At 43.3% G+C, this 25,803-nt stretch overlaps 1 protein-coding gene across 6 annotated transcripts in view; it reads right to left on the bottom strand.

Moving 5' to 3' along the window:
• dlg2 (discs large MAGUK scaffold protein 2) overlaps positions 1-25,803 on the bottom strand; it is a 652,656-nt gene that overhangs the window by 445,415 nt on the left and 181,438 nt on the right. For 2 of the 6 annotated variants that reach the window (XM_033022523.1, XM_033022525.1), the window contains exon 1: positions 18,357-18,619. The exons of the other annotated variants lie outside the window; for them this stretch is intronic. In XM_033022523.1, the coding sequence (XP_032878414.1) occupies positions 18,357-18,437 (81 nt within the window). In that variant the 5' untranslated portion in view covers positions 18,438-18,619. Of the gene's footprint in view, positions 1-18,356; positions 18,620-25,803 lie in introns of those variants that run through there. 6 annotated transcript variants of the gene reach the window in all.

Here is a 25,803-nt window from a genome sequence, read left to right as displayed (position 1 = left end):
GAGAAAAAACGTTTTCACCCAAAGAGTTAGATAGAGCTCTAGCTAGTGGAGTCAAGGGATATGGGGAGACGGCAGGCACGGGTTATTGATAGGGGACGATCAGCCATGATCGCAATGAATGGCGGTGCTGGCTCGAAGGGCTGAATGGCCTCCACCTGCATCTATTTTCTATGTTTCTATGTTTCCATGTTTCTAAATAAAAATGTGTTGGCAGTTTTGAAGTCCATAAAGGTGGATACATCCTCAGGGCATGACCAAGTGTATTCTAGGAAGTAATGGGAAGGAAGTGAGAAGATTACTGGGGCCCTGGCACAGATTTTTTACCTCTTTGTTAGCCACGGGTAACTGGAAGACAGGAGGATGGCTACTGTTGTGCCTTTATTTAAGAAAGGTAGCAAGGATAAGCCAGGGAACTATAACCAGTTGAGCCTAATGCTATTTGGAGGAAATTATTTGCATTTGGAAAGGCAAGATTATTTTAGGGATAGTTAGCATATATTTGTTTATGGGAGATCATGTCTCACCAATTTTAGTAAGTTTTTTTAGATGACCAAGAGGATTGGCAAGTGCAGGGCAATGGATGTTGTCTACTTCGACGTTAGCAAGGCCTTTGACAAAGTCCTGCAAGGTAGGCTGGTCCGGAAGATTCAAATGCACGGGGTCAAGGACGAGATATAAAATTAAATACAAAATTAGTTTGGTGGTAGGAGGCAGGTGGTGGTAGTGGAGGGTTGGTTTTCAGATTGGAGACCTGTAACCAGTGGCATACCATAGGAATCAGTGCTGGATCCTTCATTGATCATCAGATGTATTAAAGATTCCAATTATAATAATTAAAATACATTTGGACAGTACATCAAGAGAAAAAGTTTAGAGGGATTATTAATTATTTGTCAGATCTGTAACATATTATTGAAATCAAATGCTGTTTATGACAAGTTAGGAAAAACCTCCCTCCTACCTATGCTGGTATATTCAATCCCGATCCTTCGCCCTGGCTCAGCATACAGGAATCAGCATGCTATTCCCCACAGTTCACCGTTGTATGTCCAGACATTAAGCAGATTAAAGATAGCACTACTTATATTAAAATAATTCCTGCAAGTCATGGCAAAATACAACTGCAATGTAACCCGTATAACACAGGCATAACAAGAACATACTATTTAAAACCACATGGTGGCAATATTGCTTCAATAGTCTGGGAATATGTTCCAACCATATCCAGGCCTAGGTACATCAATGAAACCAAGGGAAAACTGAAGCATATTACTTGATGGGAGGTTATTCAACAGCTTTTAGGTACATCAATGAAACCGAGGGAAAACTGAAGCATATTACTTGATGGGAGGTTATTCAACAGCTTTTTATTGGAGTTGTGTTAATAGAATCATACTGAAAATGATAGATACAAACCCCAAACCAGTCAAGTGGAATTAAACAACAAAACATAAAATGAACAAATTGCTATGTGAAAAGGAAAAATATTTATAAATCTGACAATTAAGTGAATGTGGGCTAGCTAATTGATCGCATAAATAATCATATAATGACATAAGGACTACCAAAAAAATGAAATCAGGTGAGAGTAAGAAAGAAGACAGAGAAGCTAGCAAAAATATACAGGCGGAATCAGATCCAAAGCTACGAAGAAGCACATGAGTGATATTCTGAATGTCTTTTCTGCAAGTATACACAAAAAGGAAATAAGATTAACACCCACCCTAATAGAGTCAAGTATGAATGAGTAGAACCTGGTGCAGCTCGCTATATGAGGAACAGAATTTTGAATGAGCTAAGATGAATGGAAGATATTCCTCATATTGCAACCGGCACCGAGTCCCGTTAATTCATACTTTGGTTTCTGACTCCCCAACACCCCTAATTTAAAATTTGTATCAACATCTCACTATGTCCTCACCATTTCTTATTTCTGTAACAGTCCCATACCCTTCATGAACACATGATGCTGTGTTTTCTCTGCATGGCAGCCATGGCAACAATAATGAAGGACTTAAACTCTGGAATATTCTGCATAAACATCTCTTCTTCTTGACTGTCATATTTTGTCTGCAAGCACCTTGTACAATTTTTCGGTGACGATGCTTCTGTATAATAGCGAGTTACCTTTGCTGTTGTTGTTTTTGATTGATAGATTTTTGTCGTACAAGAGCACCAAGAGTATGGAGGAGAGGAGAATAAATTAAAATAAGCTACAGAATGCTGTCATCGAATAGAGGAATAGGTTTGAGTGAAACAATTACTTGATCCTGTTCCTGTATTCCTAATTGAATGTTTTCAGTTAGGAAACAGTATCAGCCTCACTCAAATGTAACCCAAGGGTGAATTGAATACTTGAGCTTACATTCATTTTAAATACTAGATAACCTAGAATGTAACCTATGCAGGTCTATATACCATTTAAAAAGATTATCAGAGGAAGCCTCTTTTTATGAAGGAAATATATATTTCAGAGCACACTTTCAATCGCAAAGAATAAGAAAAGATAGATTGATATTCTTTTTAAATTACAGCAGCTGGCAAAACTGGGGTCATGACTTAATACTATCAAAGCATTTTTGTAACAGGATTTTCTGCTCAAGGCAGAGCTTCTCTCCCGAATCAAGCTGCCATAAGAAGATCAATTCCAAGTATGCAAATATTTGGCAGGGAAAAGATTGATGGTTACAGATATGTCATGGAGCAACAAGTCAGTACACAAATGATGGACCAAATGGCTGGCTTCTTTGCTGATAAGTTATTTGCTTTTACTCTGGCACATAGGAAATAAAATATTACATGCAAGCATAATTATTGCTGCAGAAATTGATATTTTGACTTCTAATGCAATATGTCCAATGAATACCACATTTTCCTTGCATTGTGCATCGGCTGCTTTCTCTCCTTAAAACAAAACCTAAGTATCAAGTAAAAACAATTAAACTGCAGATCCTGAATTTCAATGGCTGGATTACATTCACTACTCTTTCTCAACTTGCTTCACTATTAGGTGAGACGCAAAATTGTTCTGAATTTCATAAAAAATACAGTACATATGCAACATGCAGACTTTTAATATGCAGGTTGACTAAGTTATTTATCTACATACTAACAATGACGGTATTTAAAAATGAATAGATCCACTGTGATGCAGCAAGGAATGCCCTAATGTTATGCACTAAATACAGTAAAATTAATGTGGGGCCTTCCGTCATCTTCGTGTCATAGGTTAAAAATGAAGCTATGAATGTTATACCCTTTATTCTTTATCTATGCATTGTGGACAGCTTGATTGTAATTATGTATAGTCTTTTCCCTAACTGGTTAAAGTTGAATAAAGGGGACTATGGGGCCATGAGGAAAGATACACTAGCAGGGTTGACAATGGAACAAAAATGGCAGGTGTTTCTAGGAATAATACAGAAGGTGCAGGATCAGTTCATTCCTAGGAGGAAGAAAGATTCCAAGGGGAGAAAGGGACGACCATGGCTGACAAGGGACGTCAGGGACAGTATAAAAATTAAAGCAAAGAAATACAACGTAGCAAAGATGAGCGAGAAGCAAGAGGATTGGGTAATGTTTAAAGAACAACAGAAGATAACCAAAAAGACAATGCGAGGAGAAAAGATGAGATACGAAGGTAAGCTATCCAAGAATATAAAGCAGGATAGTAAAAGCTTCTTTAGGTATGTGAAGAGGAAAAAAATAGTTAAGACCAAAGTTGGACCCTTGAAGACCGAAAAAGATGTATTTATTATGGGGAACGAGGAAATAGCAGATGAGTTGAACAGGTACTTTGGATCTGTCTTCACTAAGGAGGACACAAACAATCTTCCTGATATAGTAGTGGCCAGAGAATCTGGGGTGACAGAGGAAATTAAGGAAATCCACTTTAGGCAGGAAATGGTGTTGGATAGACTGATATGACTGGTGGCTGATAAATCCCCAGGGTCTGCATCCCAGGGTCCCACATAGGAGATTAATGGGCAAAATTAGGGCACATGGTATTGGAGGGAGAGTGCTGACATGGATAGAGATGTGGTTGGCAGACAGGAAACAAAGAGTATGGATTAATGGGTCCCTTTCAGAATGGCAGGCAGTGACTAGTGGGGTACCGCAAGGCTCAGTGCTGGGGCCGCAGCTATTTACAATGTACATCAATTATTTGGATGAAGGGATTCAAAGTAACATTAGCAAATTTGCAGATGACACACAACTGGGTGGCAGTGTGAACTGTGAGGAGGATACTATGAGAATGCAGGGTAACTTGGACAGGTTGGGGGAGTGGGCAGATGCATGGCAGATGAATTTTAATGCGGATAAATGTGAGGTTATCCACTTTGGTAGCAAAAACAGGAAGGCAGGTTACTATCTATATGGCGTCAAGTTGGGAAAAGGGGAAGTACAATGGGATCTGGGGGTCCTTGTACATCAGTCTATGAAAGTAAGCATGCAGGTACAGCAGACAGTGAAGAAAGCGAATGGCATGTTGGCCTTTAACAAGAGGAATCGAATATAGAACATAGAAACATAGAAATTAGGTACAGGAGTAGGCCATTCGGCCCTTCGAGCCTGCACCGCCATTCAATATGATCATGGCTGATCATCCAACTCAGTATCCCGTACCTGCCTTCTCTCCATACCCTCTGATCCCCTTAGCCACAAGGGCCACATCTAACTCCCTCTTAAATATAGCCAATGAACTGGCCTCGACTACCCTCTGTGGCAGAGAGTTCCAGAGATTCACCACTCTCTGTGTGAAAAAAGTTCTTCTCATCTCGGTTTTAAAGGATTTCCCCCTTATCTTTAAGCTGTGACCCCTTGTCCTGGAGCGAATATAGGAGCAAATAAGTCCTTCTGCAGTTGCACAGAGCCCTAGTGAGACCACACCTGGAGTATTGTGTGCAGTTTTGGTCCCCTAATTTGACGAAAGGACATTCTTGCTATTGAGGGAGTGCAGCATAGATTTACAAGGTTAATTCCCGGGATTGCGGGACTGTCATATGCTGAGAGCAGCTGGGCTTGTACACTCTGGAGTTTAGAAGGATGAGGGGATCTCATTGAATCATATAAGATTGTTAAGGGCTTGAACACGCTAGAGGCAGGAGACATGTTCCTGATGTTGGGGGAGTCCAGAACCAGGGGCCACAGTTTAAGAATAAGGAGTAAGCCATTTAGAACGGAGACGAGGAAACACTTTTTCTCACAGAGAGTGGTGAGTCTGTGGAATTCTCTGCCTCAGAGGGCGGTGGAGGCAGGTTCTCTGGATGCTTTCAGGACAGAGCTCTGTAGGACTCTTAAAAATAGCGGGGTCAGGGGATATGGGGAGAAGGCAGGAACGGGGTACTGATTGTGGATGATCAGCCATGATCACATTGAATGGCGGTGCTGGCTCGGGGCCAAATGGCCTATCCTGCAACTATTGTCTATTGACTATTGGATAGCATGCACCAAAACATTTTCACTGCACCTCAGCACACATTACATTAAACTAAACATAATTTAGCCAAACATGTGCTCTAACTTACGGAGATGAACTTATCAACATGATACGTATATTTTCCCCAATATATGCCTTCTTTTTTAATGGTATATAGAAAACTGCATACCTTTACCTGACGAGTTAAAAAATATCCAAAATAAAAACTAGAATTATTGCCTGTTGTGTAAAATCGTGAAAATAATGTAATATTTTCTTTAAATTTCTATTCACACTACATTGGGATATCAAGTTAAGGTTATACAACATTTCTACATATAAATTCTAATAAAGTAGAATTCTTAATATCTACAAAAACAAGTTAGGCTCAGAATACAACAAAAATATCCATTGTGTTCATTGACCACACCTCTCCCCACCCTGCCTCTTAACACCTTCCCTCACTCTCAATTTCTCCATCTCCAAGATAAGCCTTTCCACTAGGAAATCCAAGAAGTCCTATTTCTTCAGTAAATGTGATTTCCATCCTGCTGCTATGGATACCCCTCACCCATGTCTCTTCTGTCCTGCAGTTCTGCTCTCAGTTCCCCTCCCCTTAGATAGAACGAAAGAGATCCCCTGGTCCTCATCTGCCAGCCCTTCAGCTTCCGCATCCAAAATATTATTCTGTAACATTTTCATCAACTTCGACATGATCCTACCACCAGTCACATCCTTTCACCCCCATCCCTTTCCACGTTCTGCTTCCGAGACTACTCCTTCCGCAACTCATTGGTTCACTCATCCCTTCCCATGCCAAATGCCTCCTCCCCAGGTAATTTCCCCTGTAACAATAGGAGATGTAACACCTGTCCCTACAGCTCTTCCCTCACCTCCATCTAGGGACCCCAGTAGCCCTTGCAGGTGCAACAGTGTTTCACATACATTTCCTCTAACCTTGTCTACTGCATTCAGTGCTCCTGAAGCGGCCACCTTCACATCGGTGAGACCAATAGTAGACAAGGCAATCATTTAGCTAAACACTTCTGCTTTGTCCACCAAAGCCTTCTGGATCTCCTAGTGGCTAATCATTTAACTCCCATTCCCATACAGACCTTCCTATCCTTGACCTCCTCTATTGCCAGAGTGAGCCCACAGGAATAGCACCTCACATTCTGCTTGGGAAACAGTATGAACATTGAATTCTCCAGTTTCAATAAATACTGTCCTACCCCCTCTCTTTTTCCTATGCCATCTACCCCCCCCCCTCCCCCCACCACCACCACAATCCTGGTGCACACCCATTTCTTCCCCTATCCCAACCGCAGTCAACCTGCTCCTTTCCCCTTCTTTGTACAATCATCTCCCACCCCGTCCCTCAATTCCCTTTTATCTTCCCTCTTTCCCCTCTCCCCTGTCCCCTTCCATCTATAATCCTCTCTCTGTCTTTACATTTCACTTATTTTCTTTCCTATCTGACACCCTTGTCTCCTTTTCATCTCTACCCTTCGTCAAACACTCCATTTATTTGCCATTAACACTCCCTCATTTGTATCCCCATGCCACTTGCCAGATTTTATCCCTCCCCACTTCTCTTTTCCAGCTTTCTCCCTCCTCACCAGTCTGAAAGTTCCCAATGCATTGACTTTCCTCCACAGATGCTGCCTGACCTGCCCAGTTCCTCCAGCACTGAGTTTTGTTTAAGATTCCAGCATCTGCAGTTCCTGAATCTCCAAAAATTCAGTTGTATTACCTATACAACAGAATAGCAATAAGAACCTGCTGATGTCATATTATATAATTAAATCCCATAATTATTTAATGCATGCTATTGTTTAATAGTGGCCAAGGTAAGCATGTGATTGTATCAATTTACAGCATTTAATTAAGTTTAGTTAAGCATTTCACAAGAGATTACTGAAATAGAATACATATCAATGTCTATGATTCAAATATCTCAAATGAGTTAGAACTCGTGCTTCACCTGATGAGAGACAGAAATTTGAATTTAAGAATGCAACAAAATAAAAGCATGCAGTCCAAAAATGTCCCTCAAAAAATGTTTACCTCCCTCAATATAAATTCTGTATGCATTTCTCCAAGAAAATTGCCTTGGCTGGTATTCTTTATTACCACTGCTGAATTGAACCAGGGAACAGAAAGTAAATTCCATTTCAGCAGCCAGAATTTCATTTCTGTCCAGGAAGATACATATTTCATTAGTGTGGGTAAGGTTATTCCAATCCCCAGGACAGAATTGAGGCATCTGTCCATGCAAACCAATACAGATGGGATACTGGGTGAGTGAAATATTTGGATGGCAGATGAGGTTTTAGCATTACTCACCACAGACAGCAGAACTGAAATAGCATCGTAAGAGCATACCTAAGTACAGACAAGTGGGGGCTTTCAACCTTTGATCACAGTGAATGTCTGGTTTAATTACTAGGATTTTTTAATCAATGTAAAACCCTGATTGCAAATTCTGTTGCAACAACAGTAAGATTGTGACAAAGTAACAAGTTCAAACATTGATATGCCAATCCAAGAATGGATGGCCATCTGCAGTCAATTTGAAAATATTCAAGAAAATTCCACATCATTCCCGGTCCACATCCTTTACAAATGTAACATTTGTCTTTTTCAAAACACAAAATAATCATAATGGGCAATAAGCCCAGAAGCATACTTGAAACAAACAACTGCAGACTCCAAAGCCCTGAAACAAAAAAAAATAGTACATGCTGGAACTATTCAGCAGGTCAAACAGTGTAGCGGCGCCTACTGGCGCACGCAGGTATCGAACCCGGCGCTCGGAAGCCACGGTCACGTGACTTAGGAGGGGCTGCTTGTTTTCGCGCGGTTTTACTTTCATGCGCCAGTTCAGCGCTGACCACCGATGTGGCCAGACATGTCTAGAGAACCTGTGTACTGAAAACCAAACTTTCGAATAAAGATCCGTTTAATACTTCAGTTGTCGTTCTTGAGACCGTCAAAACAGCATCTTTGCAGAATGGCTTCATGACCCTCAACAGACCCTCAAGAAACAAGAGAAAAAAGTGTGTTTTAATTGTAGCAACAGGGGAAAAGTAGGCGCAAATTAAAGATGATGAGCTCTTCCTCTAACTTAAGAAGTGTGGGTTCAACCTTGATAGAACTTTGTTTCAGACCAAAATCAGAGAAGTGAAGAGTGGAAGTGGAAGAGAGAATTAAAGTGACACACCACAAAAGGTTTAGGGTCATTCTTGCAGATTAATCAGAGGTGTTCTACCAAGTGATCACACCATCTGCAATGTACAGTGCCCTCCATAATGTTTGGGCCAAAGACCCATCATTTATTTATTTGCCTCTGTACTCCACAATTTGAAAATTGTAATATAAAATAATCACATGTGGTTAAATTGCACATTGTCAGATTTTAATAAAGGCCATTTTTATACATTTTGGTTTCACCATGTAGAAATTACAGCATTATACATAGTCCCCCCATTTCAGGGCACCATAATGTTTGGGACACAGCAATGTCATGTAAATGAAAGTAGTCATGTTTAGTATTTTGTTGCATAACCTTTGCATTCAATGACTGCTTGAAGTCTGCGATTCATTGACCACCAGTTGCTGGGTGTCTTCTCTGGTGATGCTCTGCCAGACCTGTATTGCAGCCATCTTTAGCTTATGTTTGTTTTGGGGGCTAGTCCCCTTCAGTTTTCTCTTCAGCATATAAAAGGCATGCTCAATTGGGTTCAGATCGGGTGATTGACTTGGCCACTCAAGAATTGACCATTTTTTAGCTTTGAAAAACTCCTTTGTTGCTTTAGCAGTATGTTTGGAATCACTGTCTTGCTGTAGAATGGACCACCGACAAATGAGTTTTGAGGCATTTGTTGAACTTGAGCAAATAGGATGTGTCTATACACTTCAGAATTCATTATGCTACTACCATCAGCAGTTGTATCATCGATGAAGATAAGTGAGCCAGTACCCTCAGCAGCCATACAAGCCCAGGCCATAACACCCCCACCACCGTGTTTCACAGATGAGGTGATACGCTTTGGATCTTGGGCAGTTCCTTCTCTCCTCCATACTTTGCTCTTGACATCACTATGATATGTTAATCTTCGTCTCATCTGTCCACGAGACCTTTTTCCAGAACTGTGGTTGCTCTTTTAAGTATTTCTTGGCAAACTGTAACCTAGCCATCCTATTTTTGGGGCTAACCAATGGTTTGCATCCTGCAGTGTAGCCTCTGTATTTCTGTTCATGAAGTTTTCTGCGGACAGTGATCATTGACAAATCCACACCTGATTCCTGAAGAGTGTTTCTGATCTGTCGGACAGGTGATTGGAGATTTTTCATTATTATAGAGAGTATAAACACATTTCTACATAGTGAAACCAAAATGTATAAAAATACCGTTTAATAAAATCTGACAATGAAAGTTACCTGAAAGTAACATTTTGGTTCCTGGATGGTGGGAAGAGCAAAGGCAAGTGGACAGTTTTCACATTTCTAGGTAAATGCCACCTGGGCTCAATGTACCCATTGGTACTCAATGTTGAATTTAGCAATTTCAGACAGATGGACTTTCCTGTTTCCATAACAGCTCGCCAGCTTTGATGCAAGGTCATTCAGCTGTAATATCATTTTTTTTGTTTCTCCACAGATGCTGCGTGATCTACAAGGTTTCCAGCATTCTCTGTTTTATCTTACTTTCAGCAACTGCGTGCTCTGCACCCTACAGTTTTAGCATGTCCTTCCATTACTGTTGATTTTTCTAATAGCTGGCATCAGAAGTAACTGTAACCCAGACAGCTTTGGACTCCACTATTTCACAGACACTCTACACATAAAGGGCCTGTCCCACTTGGGCGACCTAATCCGCGAGTTCTGGCGAGATTGCCCTCGACTCATATTCGCAGCATGGTCGACACGTGGTCGTAGGAGGTCTTCGTAACTCTCCTTCATGCTCGAGAGTGGTCTCCGCGTACTCGAGGCCTCAGCTAGGTCGCAGCAGTATTTTCAATATGTTAAAAAATACTCGCGAGTAAAAAAACTGTCTCCATGGAAAAAATCGATACTTTTTTTACTCGTAGGTTTAGTCGTAGTAGGTCGTAGTAGGTCATCATGTTAGTCTTAGGTAATCAAGGGTAGTCGAAGGTAGTCGTAGATAGTCTTCATCATAGTCGAAGAGAGGTCGTCTTCACTGTTCGGTGTCCAATTTTCCCGAAGTTAGTCGTAGCTAGTCGTAGCTAGTCGAAGCTAGTCTTCAACATAGTCGAAGGAGGTCTTCTACATAGTCGAAGGAGGTCTTCATCATGTCATTTTTTAAAAACTCGTTAATTAGGTCGCCCAAGTGGGACAGCCCCTTAAGTCATAACCCTTCCTGCAACTTTAAACACAGGTTCAGATGAATGGTAATTGCCTGAAATGCCAGCACTGTTTCTTTTTACAAAATAAATTATTTGCTTCATATGAGGGGACAAATCTTTTAATTTACTACATAAATACCAAGTTGTATTGACAGAAATTAATTTGCTCACAGATCAGAAAATCATTTTGAACATTGTACAGTTTGCGGCTTCAAAAGTTGCAGAAAAAAAAATGTTCTATGATAAATCATACATCCTTTCCAATTTATTCTTTTTTTCCATGTTCATGCTGTGATGCCACTGAAGTGCCCCCTCCAGCTCCAATTCTCATAATACCTGAAGCAATACCACCCAATGCAAGTATTTTCTAAATGGATATCAGTGGTAGCTTCAGTGGTTAAAATTTGTTTTAGAATAATCAGGTTGCCTTGGAGCAGACTGCAGATAGTGTGGTGTGCCACTCAAACAAACACAATGATATAAATAGAATGAATGCCATGCTAACCCCTGCAACCTGATAAATTAGACCACTGGATGCTCAATCAATGATTCTGATGCCTGGTCTCTCTGGAAACATCTTGATATTCAGAACAGCAGATCTTAAATTCACAATTATCTGAATTTATTTCAATAGTACGTTGTTTTATTATCTTAAAATAACATACAATGGGAGTAATATCAAATAATTTCCATTGTATGTTATATAACTTTGAAACTATACAGTCTCAGTCCTTGCAAGGAGGAGCAAGATGAAAGAGGAAAAGGGGAGATAATATATAGCCCATTTCTAGCTGGTTAGATGGGGACAAGTCACTATCAACATTCTAAACAAAGCATATACATCCGATCAAACAAACCTCAGCTAATCACCATTGCACAGTTCCTCGGTGCCTAAAATCCATATGCCTTATCAGAGCACCCCAGTGGAAGCAGAAGGAAAACACTTGGGTTTTAGTACCCATCAGTTTTCGATTAAGCTGACCACAGCAAAGTCCTCACCCAAATCTAGTAGTCAATCTGATAGTTACTCGAATCTAATGGTAATCAAACTTAGTGTTGATTACCATTAGACCGTGTTGGGGCACTGGAGAAGCAGCTGGATGACCTCAGGGCCATCCGGGAAAACGAGAGTTACGCCGAGGTTACGGGAAGAACCAAGGTGTGTGACGGAGAGAAAGGGTGGAAATCGTTGAGTGCAGAGGACTCGGGTGGCTATGCCTAATGAAAACAGGTACGCCCTCTTGGGAACTGTCCGGGGAGACAATGTTTCCAGTCCGAGCGGCGGACACGTCGGTGGCTCCAATCCTAGAGATGGGACTCGACCGGCGAGACCGATGTCGGGCAGAGCCCTAGTGGTGGGTGACTCCATTGTCCGAGGAGCGGACAGGGGATTCTGTGGCGGCAGACGAGATGCGAGGATGGTCTGTTGCCTCCCTGGTGTCAGGGTTCGGGATGTCACGAGCCGAATTCTGAGCATCCTCGAGAGAGAAGGTGAACAGCCGGCAGTAGTTGTGCACGTAGGCACAAATGACATCGGGAAGAAGAGGAAGGAGGTTCTCCAACATGAGTTCAGAGAGTTGGGCAGAAGACTGAAAGGCCGGACTTCTAGGGTGGTTATAACTGGATTGCTTCCAGTACCTCGTGCTAGTGAGGACAGGAACAGGGAGATAGGGGATCTGAATGTGTGGCTGAGGGGCTGGAGCAGGGAGCAAGGATTTAGATTTATAGACCACTGGGATCTCTTCTGGGGTAGGGGTGACCTGTACAAAAGGGACAGGTTACACCTTAACTGGAGGGGGACCGACATTCTGGCAGGCAGGTTTGCTAGAGCTACACGTGTGGGTTTAAACTAAATTGTGGGAGGAAGGGATTGACAAATTGGGAGTATAAAGATGGAGTTGAAGGGGAAGTGGCTACAGGAAAAATTACAAAAGATTCTCGAATTAATGGGAAGGAAAGCTTGAGAATGGACAACAGAGTAAGGTCAGGGCCAATTGCGAGGGGGGACATGAATACGGAGGTCAAAGTACTGTATATGAATGTGCGAAGTATAAGGAATAAAGTGGACGAGCTTGAAGCTCAGTTAGAAACTGGCAAGTAGGAATTACTGAGACATGGCTGCAAGAGGGCCAGGGCTGGGAACTGAATATTGAAGGGTATACCTCCTATCGAAAAGACAGACAGGTGGGCAGAGGGGGTGGGGTTGCCCTGTTGGTGAGGAATGAAATTCAGTCCCTTGCAAGGGGTGACATTGAATAAGGAGATGTGGAATCAGTAGGGATAGAACTAAGGAATTCTAAGGGTAAAAATACCCTAATGGAACTAATCTACAGGCCCCCAAACAGTAGCCTGGACATAGGGCGCAAATCGAAACAGGTGAAATACAAACCTTGTTAGTTTAATGTCTGTTGAAATAGTGTGTAACTAATGTAAAATTACACAAGTATATATTTGTGCAACATACTTACATACTGTCTGAGCAGGAAAATGCAATGAGCATCTATGGTCATTCATCATCGTTTAAAACATTAGCGACACAGTGGTGTTGGTTTCCGACGGGAACGGTGACGGACGCACCACACATCTCTGTTCCCCAGTTCCTGCGGACTACCGCCGCTGGAAGTATAGGATTTTGTTGTGTGTGCTTTATCATCATTCCTTACAATGCTATGTACGACAGTAATCGCAACTTCTACTGAAGTCTGGATGGCCATTGGCTTGCTAGAAGCTCATCCGTCCATAGTACCATAGTAATATCTATTCACATTCCTTTTTATTCACAAAATCTTCCCAAACTGAGCCCTCTCTATCTATCTATCTATCTAACTTCTATGTTCTATACATAACTAAAACTCTGATCTTGTTATCTTCTGGTTTGGCGGTCTTTCTATTTGCGCAAAAACGCTTTGCGCTAGCTCTACGAATTTTCAGCAGTTCACTCACCGTTCTCCTGTGCTGCGGGTGCGCCAGGTTTCGTTCTGATCGGTTGAATGTCGTTTAAAAATCCTAAAAACCGCGCTTGCGCAGATCGATCTCTTCTCCTGCAAGTCGGCGTCGCGTGGATTAGTCTCTTGCCTTGTCATTCCCCGGGATGGTCCGCCCTTTCCTGCGCCATCGGGTCTTTACTGGAGCTGAAGGTGACTGGCGGAGGTTTCCAACCGGACTTTCAGAGGGACCCGAAGCAGTCCAGCCCCAACCAGCAGCCCAGCGTCGGAGACCCGACCCAGCCCAGCGTCGGAGACCCAGCCCAGCATCGGAAGTCCAGCCCAGAGCTGGAGACCCAGCCCAGAGCCGGAGACCCAACCCAGTCGGAGATGTCGCCAAACGGAAAGCAGAGACTCTGATTCTGGCAGAGGAGAACGACCCGCTGTGAGTCCCCATCGCACCGCTAATTCCAGCAACTACCGCTCTGGTCCCCCTTGCTGGCTCCTTCCCCCCTCCCCTGTGATGTAACATCACCTGGGCCCCCTCTGCCCACACACACCCCTCTCCCACACACACACACCTCCCACACACACACCTTCCCTCCCACATCCCTCCTCTCCACCTCCCACACCCCTCCTGCACACATACACATCTCCCCCACACCCCCACCACGCATCCCTCCCCCACACTCCACCTCCCCCACACCACCCTCTCCCCCCTCCTGCACCTCCCCATCCACACACACCCCTCCTCCCCTCCCACCCCACAACCCCCCCGCCACACCCCCATTTCCCTCCCCCACTCCCCTCCTCCACTCCCACACATGAAGTGGAGGGGGAGGGATTGCTTGGGGGTGAGGGGAAATGAGCCGCGCCTGCGCAATTAGGGGCTCTGGGTGAGTGGTGGAATATTGCGTTGGGGGAACGGGTGAGTAGTGGAATATAGCATTGGGGAATGGGTTGCGTTGGGGAAGCAGGCCTCCTGTGTGACTGGGACCCAAATCGTCCCACTTTGTCTCGTAGCATAATAAATCAGTGTTTTTTCCACATGTGATCAAGCAGCAAATATATCAATACAATAACTCAATTTACAATTTTGTTTGTAGATGATACCATAATAGTAGGCAGATCTCAAACAATGACAAGATGGAAATCAGGAAGGAGATAGAGAGCTTCATAACATCATGTCAAGCCAACCACTTCTCCCGCAACATCAGCAAATCGCAGGTGTTAGTTATTGACTTCAGGAAACAATCTGGAGTACAGTCCCAGTCAGAATCAATGGCGCCAAAGTGGATATGAATGTGAACAAGTTTTTATGCATAAACATCACCTAGAATTTGTCTTGGGCCAGTCACATTTGAAGCTACCGCCATGAAAGCACACCAATGTCTCCTCTTCCTCAGAAGACTAGGAAGATTGCAGATGCATCATAACTTGTTTTGGTAAAAGCTCTGCCCGAGAGCACAAGAAACTGCAGAGATTTCTATATGTAGCCTCCATATGTACACAACATATACATATGTAGTATACATATGTAGTATATGTCTATGTACAAAGGCAACTAAAACCAGATGTTGACACAGGAATGTAATATATTTTCTCTTTTCCTTTTGTTTCTGACAACCATTGAATCCAATATCGCTTGGACTTAAAAATAACGAGTTGCGAAGGGTTATAAATGTGCCTTTGTTTTCCTAAAACATTCTAAGAAAAGGGTCAGAAAATATAAACAGTACCAAAGCGTCGTCAACAGAGCGCAGCGGATCATCGGGACAGAGCTACCAGCCTTGGAGGGCATCTACCACAAGCGGTGCCTCAGGAAGGCCCTCAGCATCCATAAGGACTCATCACACCCCTGCCACGGTCTGTTTCAACTACTTCCCTCCGGCAGACGTTACAACGCCTTCTACGCCCGAACCTCCAGACTCAGGAACAGTTTTATCCCAAGAGCAATTGCGGCTCTGAACCGGCCCTAATGAGTGCCCCCCCACCCACTCCCTTTGGACAGTCTCCCTCAGTTGGTCACGTCAATCAATTCAGCCTGCTTATTTATGTATTGTATTTATTTACCTTTCTTGTACATCAGTGGAGCTGCACACTAAATCTCGTTGCACTGACGTGCAATGACAATAAAAGATATATTATATTATTATATTATTATTAAATATGGAGTGTTCTGTAGCAGATTGGCTAAAGAGTTGCATTATTGCTCGTAGAATTTATCTTTTTCATATATAAGTAAAATATTAAAAACTGATATTTTGCAGCATATTATACATTAATACATTAAGATTGGCAATTTTTAACTTTCTGAACTGAATTAATTCGAAAAATAATTAGTACATGCTTTCTAAGATCAATAAGACAGTAACAGATTCTATGAACAATATAAACTTGTCAGTAAGCCAAATATTCAGGTACTTTAAAAAAATAATACTTGCTTTAGGAAATGTTGAGCAATAATTCATCTTAACTAAACTTGGTGTTTTACACATTGCAGTCTTCCAGCACAATTAAATACAATTAAACTTGTATATCATCTATCAAAAATTATCCTTCCTGTGGGTAGTATGTAGTGTGATAGGCCATTCTCACGTTACGAGCTGACGCAAGAGGTAACCCGAGTGAAGGGGTCGTGGTTGAGCACGATATAACAAGTGAAAGATCAAGAGGTTAACCGAGTTTCCACGGGTAGACGGCAGTTTCCCGTTTACTTGTCATTTCTGCGATGTTCCCAGTTCGTCTCCCGAGTTACTCTTAAGCCAACCCTGATTGAAGTTTTGTTTTAATAAGCAACAGTGTTATGTTTTAATAAGCAACAGTGTTAAAGAAGACCTCTCAATCCTGTGGCTTTGTTTTAAAGATATAATTCAGAGCAGCCGCATCTATTGATGTGACCTACAAAGGGAAAATGCGCACCATCCAGTGCCAGAGCAGTTATACTTATGATTTGTTTGAAACACACAGGTTTGATATGTTTTAATTGAATTTACTGCCATGTCTGCACACTGCGGGGAGATGGGAGATTAAATCTTTGAATGTGGACGGATGTGCACATCAGATTGTTGTGAGACGGAGCTCAAGGTTCGCCTCCTGAGTTGCTTTGGTGTCCAGGCGTGAGTTGAGATGGAGAGAGGTTGGGGGGTGGGGGGGCCTCATTAATCTGTCTGGGGTGACATGGCTCTTGGGTTAGGCTGGGATCATTCTCTGCGGGGTGATCTTAGTGCGGGAGACAAGTGTAGGAGAGGTGTACTGACTGTGTGGACAGAACTTTGGAAGTGATTGCCCACCAGTCTCAAAAGCCGCTGTGTCTCCCTGTCCCTGGGATAGCAGGGGGCGATCAAACAGCACAATACCCCCTCCCCCTCCAACTCCAGAGGAATCCGCTCCCCGATGGGCCGCTACGGCGACAAGTAGCAGTTCGCCCACAGCCCGAGCTGCGCCCCCTCATCCGCCACCCCAAGAACAAGACGTACCTTGCACACCTTCAGCTTCTGCCCCTACGGGGAGCGTGTTCCTCTGGAGTTGGAGCGGGGCTGGGATGGAGTTGCTGCTGGCTGTGGGTCTCTGGGATCTCCGTGCTTGCAGTGGGCCTGGGGGTCGGTGTCCCGTTGGTCCTGACGTCTCCAGCCACCCCCCTGGACAGGAACTGAGACTGGGAACTGTACCGCCCTTGCCCCCTCCCTCTGCAACTGCAAACAACCACACTCTCCTGCTCACCTGCAAGGGCGGTACAGTTCCCAGTCTCAGCTCCTGTACAGGGGGGTGGCCGGAGACGTCAGGACCAACAGGAACCCGCTCCCCGATGGGCCGCTACGGCGACAAGTGGCAGTTCGCCCACAGCCCGAGCTGCGCCCCCTCATCCGCAACCCGGGTTCCTCTGGAGTTGGAGCGGGGCTGGGCTGGAGTTGCTGTTGGCTGTGGGTCTCTGGGTTCTCCGTGCTTGCAATGGGCCTGGTGGGCCTGGGGGTCGATGTCCCATTGGTCCTGACGTCTCTGGTGACTGGCACGGACCTGCTGGCATCGCCGACGTGAAGACAGTGCAAAGCCCCCGCGCCGGTGCAATGGGCGGGGAGCTGAGGAGGGAAGGGGTCGCACACATGGTCGGGAAGCAGAGGGGTGTAGGTGGGGGTGGTGACAGGTGGGGCCAACAATGAGTGGAGAAAGACAGAAACACCGACGTGCAAAGGAGACCTACAACAGTGCATAATCTCTCTCGCGTGGCAGGTGACTGTCGCTGGGAAACTGAAGGGAGCGACAATCTGCTGCTGCCTGCCTGCTGAGTTAATGAGTTCCCACGGTAGACTCACGATACACTAAGGTAAACGCACGGGCCACTACGTTCTTAAATCGAGTTAAAATGTTTCAATTATTAACCACAAGAGTAAAATTGACTCGTGGAAAATTTCAAACATGTTTGATTTTTTGCAAGAGTAGACAAGTTACACGAGAACCTGCCGTTAGCGCCACGATGCACCACGTTGCGTCCACGAATGCCGTACGTTAATCGTACGTTATTACCACGAGGTTTAACTCGGGTTACCTCTTGTGTCAGCTCGTAACGTGAGAATGGCCTTTAAATATCAAATTCTCTATTATTGGGTATTAGAACATAGTTTACAGTTAAATTGTAAGTCTTACCCATGGTATTTTTTCCTTTCTGGCATTATTCACAAATCTTCTGCCTAATTTCTTGGCATACCAGACAGAGGCCAGCATCATCAATCCAAAAACGCACAACAATTTCTCCACTGCTTTATAAACAAAGCAAGTAATTGTGGCACTCAAGAGGTCGTTTTCCAATTGTTTTCTATTCTGAAAACCTTTTAGTCAGTCCAAACTCACATACTATTAGCAGGTCAGAAACTTTTGCAACAAGCTCATGTCCACTCTGTTGTATGTCGACAGCTTCTTTAAATGGTCACAAGATACGTGTGTGAGAAGGAAAAATGTAGGAAACTGAAGCTGAAACTTGAAGGACTAGATTATCATACTTAAACTGAAGCGTATTTTGTTCCATTTTCCTTCTCCAGTGACCGTTGAATTTTTTGTTGTGCAATTGGAAAGCAGCCAGTTTCCTAACCTGAGGAATGTCAGAGCTTCAATAAGAAAGTCATCCATCAAGTAAATTGTTCTAACTTTTCATTGATGCAGCAAATGAAAATACTCTAAAAGAACATTTCATCGAACAGTATGAGATGGCCGCAGTGAAACTACAAACAATGAAAAGAATCTACACACCAGTTACGTGCTACACTGTCATTTTTGGGCTGATCATAATTCATGAGGCCACACCTTCTACTGTAAACAGCAAGACCCTCGTTATTAATTGCAAAATTGGGTTTCCATGACATTGTTTGCTTGCCAATGCCGGATAACCACAGCACATGCTCTGTACCTAAACATCCAGAGCACATTACTCTGGTTCTGACACTTCACCTGCTGAATGCAAATAATGACTGTACAAAGTATTTTAAACTTTATAAAGGCAGCGTCGGATTGCTGCTCCAACTATGATGTCAAGTTGCTCAGGTATTACCTTCCCTTTTCTCATTTATATTGTTTTAATATGCAGAAATATTAACTGATTAAGCATGGGCGGAAATCCCGGGGGCGTGGGGGAGGCATTTCCCCTCCCATGTTTTGAGAGGTGGAGGACAATCCATCCTATGTTATCTCTTTCCTGCTTCTTCTCCCACGGTCAGGCAGTCAAACTGCTGAGTCGAGGTTCTCGATGTTGGACCACCTGCCGGGCGATGGCCGATTTTAGGCCGCGCCGGGCGATGAAAGGCCCCGCAAATGGGCTGATTCAAGCCCCACGATTCTGGGCAGAAGAAGCTGCTGTTGGTGCAGGAGCTCCCGAAAGTCGGTCACCAACCAGGGACCTGCGAGCTCCCGATCTTACCGTCCACAGGGCCTGCGGCCGAAGCCTCTGAAGTCGAATCACAGCCGCAGCACCACCACAGCCTCCGAAGTCAGCCAGCTCCGTGATGGTAAGTCCACAGGCTCTGCGACCGGAGCCCTCAAGTCTTCACTGTCGCTCAAGTCTTCCCCAGACCCCAGGATCGTTATAGTAAAATATGTGTAGTGTGTGTGTGCGCAGTGCGGGGGGGGGGGGGGGGCTAGTGGGGGGGGATAAAATTGTTAGCTGTCATGCACACTTGTCATCGGGCCACCAGGAAATTGTGTCCCCCCCCATGTTTTAAAAGCGATTTCCGTCCATGTTTAACAGGCATCCTAGCCATCATTTTGGTGAACATTATTTCTAAATAAACATCATATACTGTACTCCATACAGAAATGGAGGAGATATTGCAGAGTTGTAACCCTTTTATAACATTACATTGTGAATAGTTCTGCAATCCATTTAGAACTCATGTTTTTTGCAACATATGTTTTTGTAACATATTACGTCGGACATCATGGTGTCCCGCAGGGAAATGGATAGTATATTTAATGTAGAAACAAGGAACTGCAGATGCTGGTTCACAAAAGAAGATACAGTGCTGCAGTTCAGTGGATCAGGCAGCATCTCAGGAGAACATGGATAGATGACATTTCGGGTCGGGACGCCTCTTCAATCTGATTTTATGGGGAGGAAGAAAGATGGATGGGAGGAGAGTCAGGTCAAAGGTAATAGGTGAGGAGGGTTTTTTTATAGGCAGATGATTGGACATGAAGAACATGTGAGGTGTCTTGGATGTAGATCAGAAGGGACTGCTCGGACGTAGGTCATAAGGAACTGTATACATAATGTATACACACTGTATACATAATGTGTCTGATTGGTGAGTATTTTTCACATGAGTGACATACATTTTCTTTCAAAATATGCATGTCAACACGAGTACAAAATTATGAAAAATATTTCTGAATGGCCCATCATAAGCAAAAGGTTTCAGCACCAATATCAAGGTGTCTGCAATAATAAAAACTCTAATAGGAATGCTCTTCAAATTGAATGGTGATTCATTTTTACTTGAACAAGATGATAAAAACAAACTAATTGCAATGCATTAAGGAAACCATTTTCTCAAAACTTCTCAACCAATGCGCAAAGCAGCTGCCAAATAACCTACTTCTGGACCAACAAATACACTGAGAATCAATGATAAAGAAGAGAATAGAAGTTATCCAAAAAAAAGGTATTTTATGTCATATCCAAGACTAACCTCCATCTGAAATCTAACTTTACTGATGATCACATACATACAAACATGCTCTGGAGCCAAAAAGCAAGAATGTATCAAAAGAAAAATTGATTGTACTTTCATTATTAAAGAAAATTGCAAACTAAAGACAATCTAAACTCTATATAGTGTGCTAAATATAGGGATAAAATTGTCACAATTGTGGGCATTACCCATTTATTTCAATGTTTTGTGAACATCAAGGGGGTGGGAGATTGCAACCTTCACGTGGTCTGCCCTGTTTCCATAAATGCCATCAACCTGGTGTGCACAATCCCATAAGATCAAATAGAACAAGTTGTCCTACAGCTTTAGGCTGAGCAGGCCATATGCAAGAAGAAGAAGAAGTGAACATCAAAATGTTTCAACTCAACAGTCTCGAGGATAGAAGGTCATTAACTCTACATGCATTCAATCAAAGGACAACGTATCATGTTTCCACAGAATTCTGCAATTCCATTTCATCATTTACTCTTAAATGTGATTGACATCGGAATTCATGGGTACAAAACAATAACGGTACTTGCTATCTAGAAAAGCTTTTTTGGTATTTAAATAAATTATCAAATAGCAAATCTAGTGATGTTGTTAACATTCTTCCACAAAATTAGGGTGTTAAACATAATTTAGTGAGTGCTCAGTTTCATAGAATCATAGAAAATTATGGCATAGGTAGAGGCTATGCTGTACAGGATGGTTCAAATGGAATAACTGTGACTAGTCTAATTTTCAGGTCCTGATCCACAGCTACCTGATTCATAACATGTCAAGTATTCATGCAGGTAGTTTTCAATGTGTTTATGGTTTCCACCTCAGCAACTATTGCAGGCAAAGAAGTTCTGACTTCATCTCATTCAGTACAATAAATCCCTGTCCCACTTTCCCAAGTTATCACAAACTCTCCCGAGTTTTCCCCTTGATTCGCTCAGAGAATTACGGTAATAGCCATTCGTGGGTACTCGGGGCTATTATTTTTACTTGTGGACATTTTTCAACATGTTGAAAAAATGTCCCGACTTACCTGATGCCCCGAATTCCTACGGCTGGCATTCCGAGCCGCTACGAAACATCTACGGACTCCTATGGGCTCCTACGAGCTCGCTACCGACATTACCTGACATTCCCCGAGTTCGAATCAAGGGGAAAACTCGAGAGAGTTCGTAAGTAACTCGGGAAAGTGGGACAGGGCCTTAAGTCTTCCCTTCACCGACTCAAATCTTGTCACTTATCTTCCTCTGTCAAAAGTCTTGCTGAAATCAAATAGACAATTGAGAAGGAGTGCAATTCAATACCTCAGATCAGATAGGTAGAGAGAGGAGCAGCTGGGTGGGAGGTGGAAAGATTGTCCACAATCTTTTAGGCAGAAGCTAGTTCCAAGGATTGAGTATATTATGAAAGATTTAGACTCCAGAAAAAGGGTCAGACACTTAGTATAGTGTTGAGAAGAAACTGAAACACAGATTAAAAAAAAAAAAGTTTAATACTCTACCTCAAATGTGTCCTGATGATCAGTAAATAAGGTTGAGGATGCTTTACTTTACACAACAAGAGAACCAAGGCAAATAGGGATAAAAAATAAGTGGATTATTTGTAGTTCAGTCCTATGTTTTAGAAATTATGACACATAGTTGAAAGACCTTCCTGCAATACAGCCAATGAGGACCTCAACCAAGTGTATAATAATTTCAGAAGAGGAAACAAGTCAAATCCAAAAGGTTCATAAAAGGCAACCATAGATGCATTGGTAGTCGCAAAAAATCATGTCCTATTAAAGTTGGGCAATGCATCTGAACAAGTTAGAAACATAGAAAATAGGTGCAGGAGTAGGCCATTCGGTCCTTCGAGCCTGCACCGCCATTCAATATGATCATGGCTGATCATCCAACTCAGTATCCTGTACCTGCCTTCTCTCCATACCCCCTGATCCCTTTAGCCACAAGGGCCACATCTAACTCCGTCTTAAATATAGCCAATGAACTGGCCTCAACTACCTTCTGTGGCAGAGAGTTCCAGAGATTCACCACTCTTTGTGTGAAAATTTTTGTTCTCATCTCGGTCCTAAAGACTTCCCCTTTATCCTTAAACTGTGACCCCTTGTTCTGGATTTCCCCAACATCGGAAATAATCTTCCTGCGTCTAGCCTGTCAAACCCCTTAAGAATTTTGTAAGTTTCTATAAGATCCCCCCTCAATCTTCTAAATTCTAGCGAGTACAAGTCAAGTCTATCCAGTCTTTCTTCATATGAAAGTCCTGCCATCCCAGGAATCAGTCTGGTGAACCTTCTCTGTACTCCCTCTATGGCAAGAATGTCTTTCCTCAGATTAGGAGACCAAAACTGTACGCAATACTCCAGGTGTGGTCTCACCAAGACCCTGTACAACTGCAGTAGAACCTGCCTACTCTTATACTCAAATCCTTATATAGTTATAGTCCTACAGCGTGGAAACAAGCCCATCAGCCCAACATGCCGATAGCTGCCCCAACTATACTAGACCCACCTGCCTTTGTTTGACCCATAGCCCTCTAAACTTCTCCTATCCATGTACCTGCTGAATTTTTTTTTAAATGTTGCTATAGTGTCTGCCTCAACAAGCTCCTTCCATAAACTTGACGCCCTCTGCATGAAAAAGTTGCCCCTCAGGTTTATGTTAAATTATGCCCCTCTCACTCGAAATCTGTGACCTCTGGTTCTTAATTCCCCTACTCTGGATAAAATACTCCAAGCATCTATTCCCCTCACGATCATATACACCTCTGTAAGATCACCCCACATCCTCCTGTGCTCCACAGAATATAGTCCTATCATGCCCAACATCTCCCTATAACTCAGCCCCTCAAATCCTGGAGACATCCTCGTAAATCCTCTCTGTACTCTTTCCAGATTAACAACATCCTTCTGTGGCAAGGTGACCAAAACTGAACACAATACTTCAAATGGAACCTCACCAATGTAAAATAATCAGTTACATTGGGTGGCGATGCGAGTCAGCTACCTCGCCAGCAGCGTGTCCGTTATTTCGACTGTTTTTGTTTTTTTAGTATGTCCAAATGTTTGTTTTAATGTCTCTTGGTATGTCTTATGTGGAGGGTGGTGGGGGGGAATAGGGGGAAACCGTTTTTCAGTCATCTTACCTCGACGGAGATGCAAATTTTTTCCATGTTGCTTCTTCCCTCCCTCGCGGCCTAACAACTTGGATTGGAGCGGCCTTTCCCGGAGTCGGGCCCAGAGGTTCAGCAGCAGGCGCAGCATGGACTTTCCATCGCCGGAGAAGAGCTCCGATCGCCGGCCTGCGACCTGTAACAGCCTGAAGCCGTGGTCTCCGGTAAGGAAGTGGCTAATTCGGGAACTCCAAGCTGTAGTGTGTGTTCAATCAGTCCCGACGTCGGAGCTTCGACAATCCCGACGAGAGGACTTGCACATTGGGCCGTCCGTAGCGGCGACTACTGAGGGTCCAGCCCCGACCATGGATGAACAAAGGAGGAAGATTGACTGAACTTTATTGCCTTCCATCACAGTGCAGAATGCTGTGGTGGATGTTTATGTTAATTCTATTGTGTATTGTGTTCTTTTTAATTGTATGGTTGCACTGTACCTTAATTGGTGCATGTGACAAATAAATTTGAACCTTGATCCACATTTAATGAGATATTTAACTTTTGTTTACTAACAAATGCAAAGAATGTAGACATGTGGGTTTTAATAATAAATTTAACATAAACACAAATTGATATTGTTGGTCTTCGTTCCATTCTGGTCTTTCCATGCAAGAGATAGCTTCCATGGAAAGTATTAGTAGAAGTTTATTTCTGTGTGGCACGTGAGGCAGGTTTTGAAACATGTGGACCTAATGTCATCATCATAAGCTTTCCGTTTTTTGTTTCCTTGCTGCCAAATGATAAAATAGGTAAGGAATGAAGGTGACTGTGGATTTTGAGATCTGAGGAGGCCAATGAGATATCATCGATTCCTCTCCAAATGAGGTTGGATATACCTGGCAGGGCCAGAGGTGGATAATTTGTGAGGTGGTGCATTCCTCCCGTTGTTCTTCAGCCCCCCAATGTATGGATGAAAGATTCTCAATACCATCGCAAATGCTCCTTTTGCAGTTTGAATAATCACGCAAAATGGATATGTAGGAGTCAGTGGATACATTGCAATTTTTCCAAGGTTGTCAAGCACATCATGGAATCTTTCCACCTGATAATTTATTCCCACCACATGAAATCAGAATACCGAGTCTGCTTTGGGAGATTTGAGTTCACTGATAACTGCAAATTCAACCCTCTTTGACAACTGACCTGCTCTGAAAACGGAGTGAGAGTTTTCTATATGAAACTAGGCTTACTGGAGCGCTAGTATGGGTGTTGTGGGCTGAAGGGACTGGTTTCCAGTGGGGTAGTATGGACATTGTTGGCCAAATGGATTCTTGGGCTGGCGGCTCAGTCACTCAAGCCTGTTGTGCTGGCAGCTCACTCACTCACGGCTGGTGGGCTGGCAGTTGACTCACGGCTATTCCTTCAAATTCCATTTCAAGCAGGGTGCAAGGCCACCAAATTCAAATGCAATTTCTTACCACTTCAAGCAGGGTGCAAGGCCACCAAATTCAAGTGCAGTTTCATGCCATTTCAAGCAGGGTGCAAGGCCACTAAAGACAGCGAGTCGTGACCTCTCACTCCTCCATCTTGCTGAGACTGAGCTAAGCCCACACTTCTGGGTTTTATAGTCCCTCCCCCCCTCCCACCAGAAGGGGCATGGCCTTCATGGCATGATTGACAGGAGAGAGAATCTCAACATTTTAAAGACACTAATAACTCTTTTATTTTTCATCGATGGGAAAAATGCTTGGCACCTGATGAGCGGAGGGGGACTCTGAGTTAGATGGCCAAAAATCACAGCC

This window comes from Amblyraja radiata, chromosome 6 (genome assembly GCF_010909765.2).
Source record: "Amblyraja radiata isolate CabotCenter1 chromosome 6, sAmbRad1.1.pri, whole genome shotgun sequence".
Taxonomy (NCBI): Eukaryota; Metazoa; Chordata; class Chondrichthyes; order Rajiformes; family Rajidae; genus Amblyraja; species Amblyraja radiata.
Note: the sequence above shows the minus strand (reverse complement) of the source record. Positions and strands in the feature narration are given on the sequence as shown.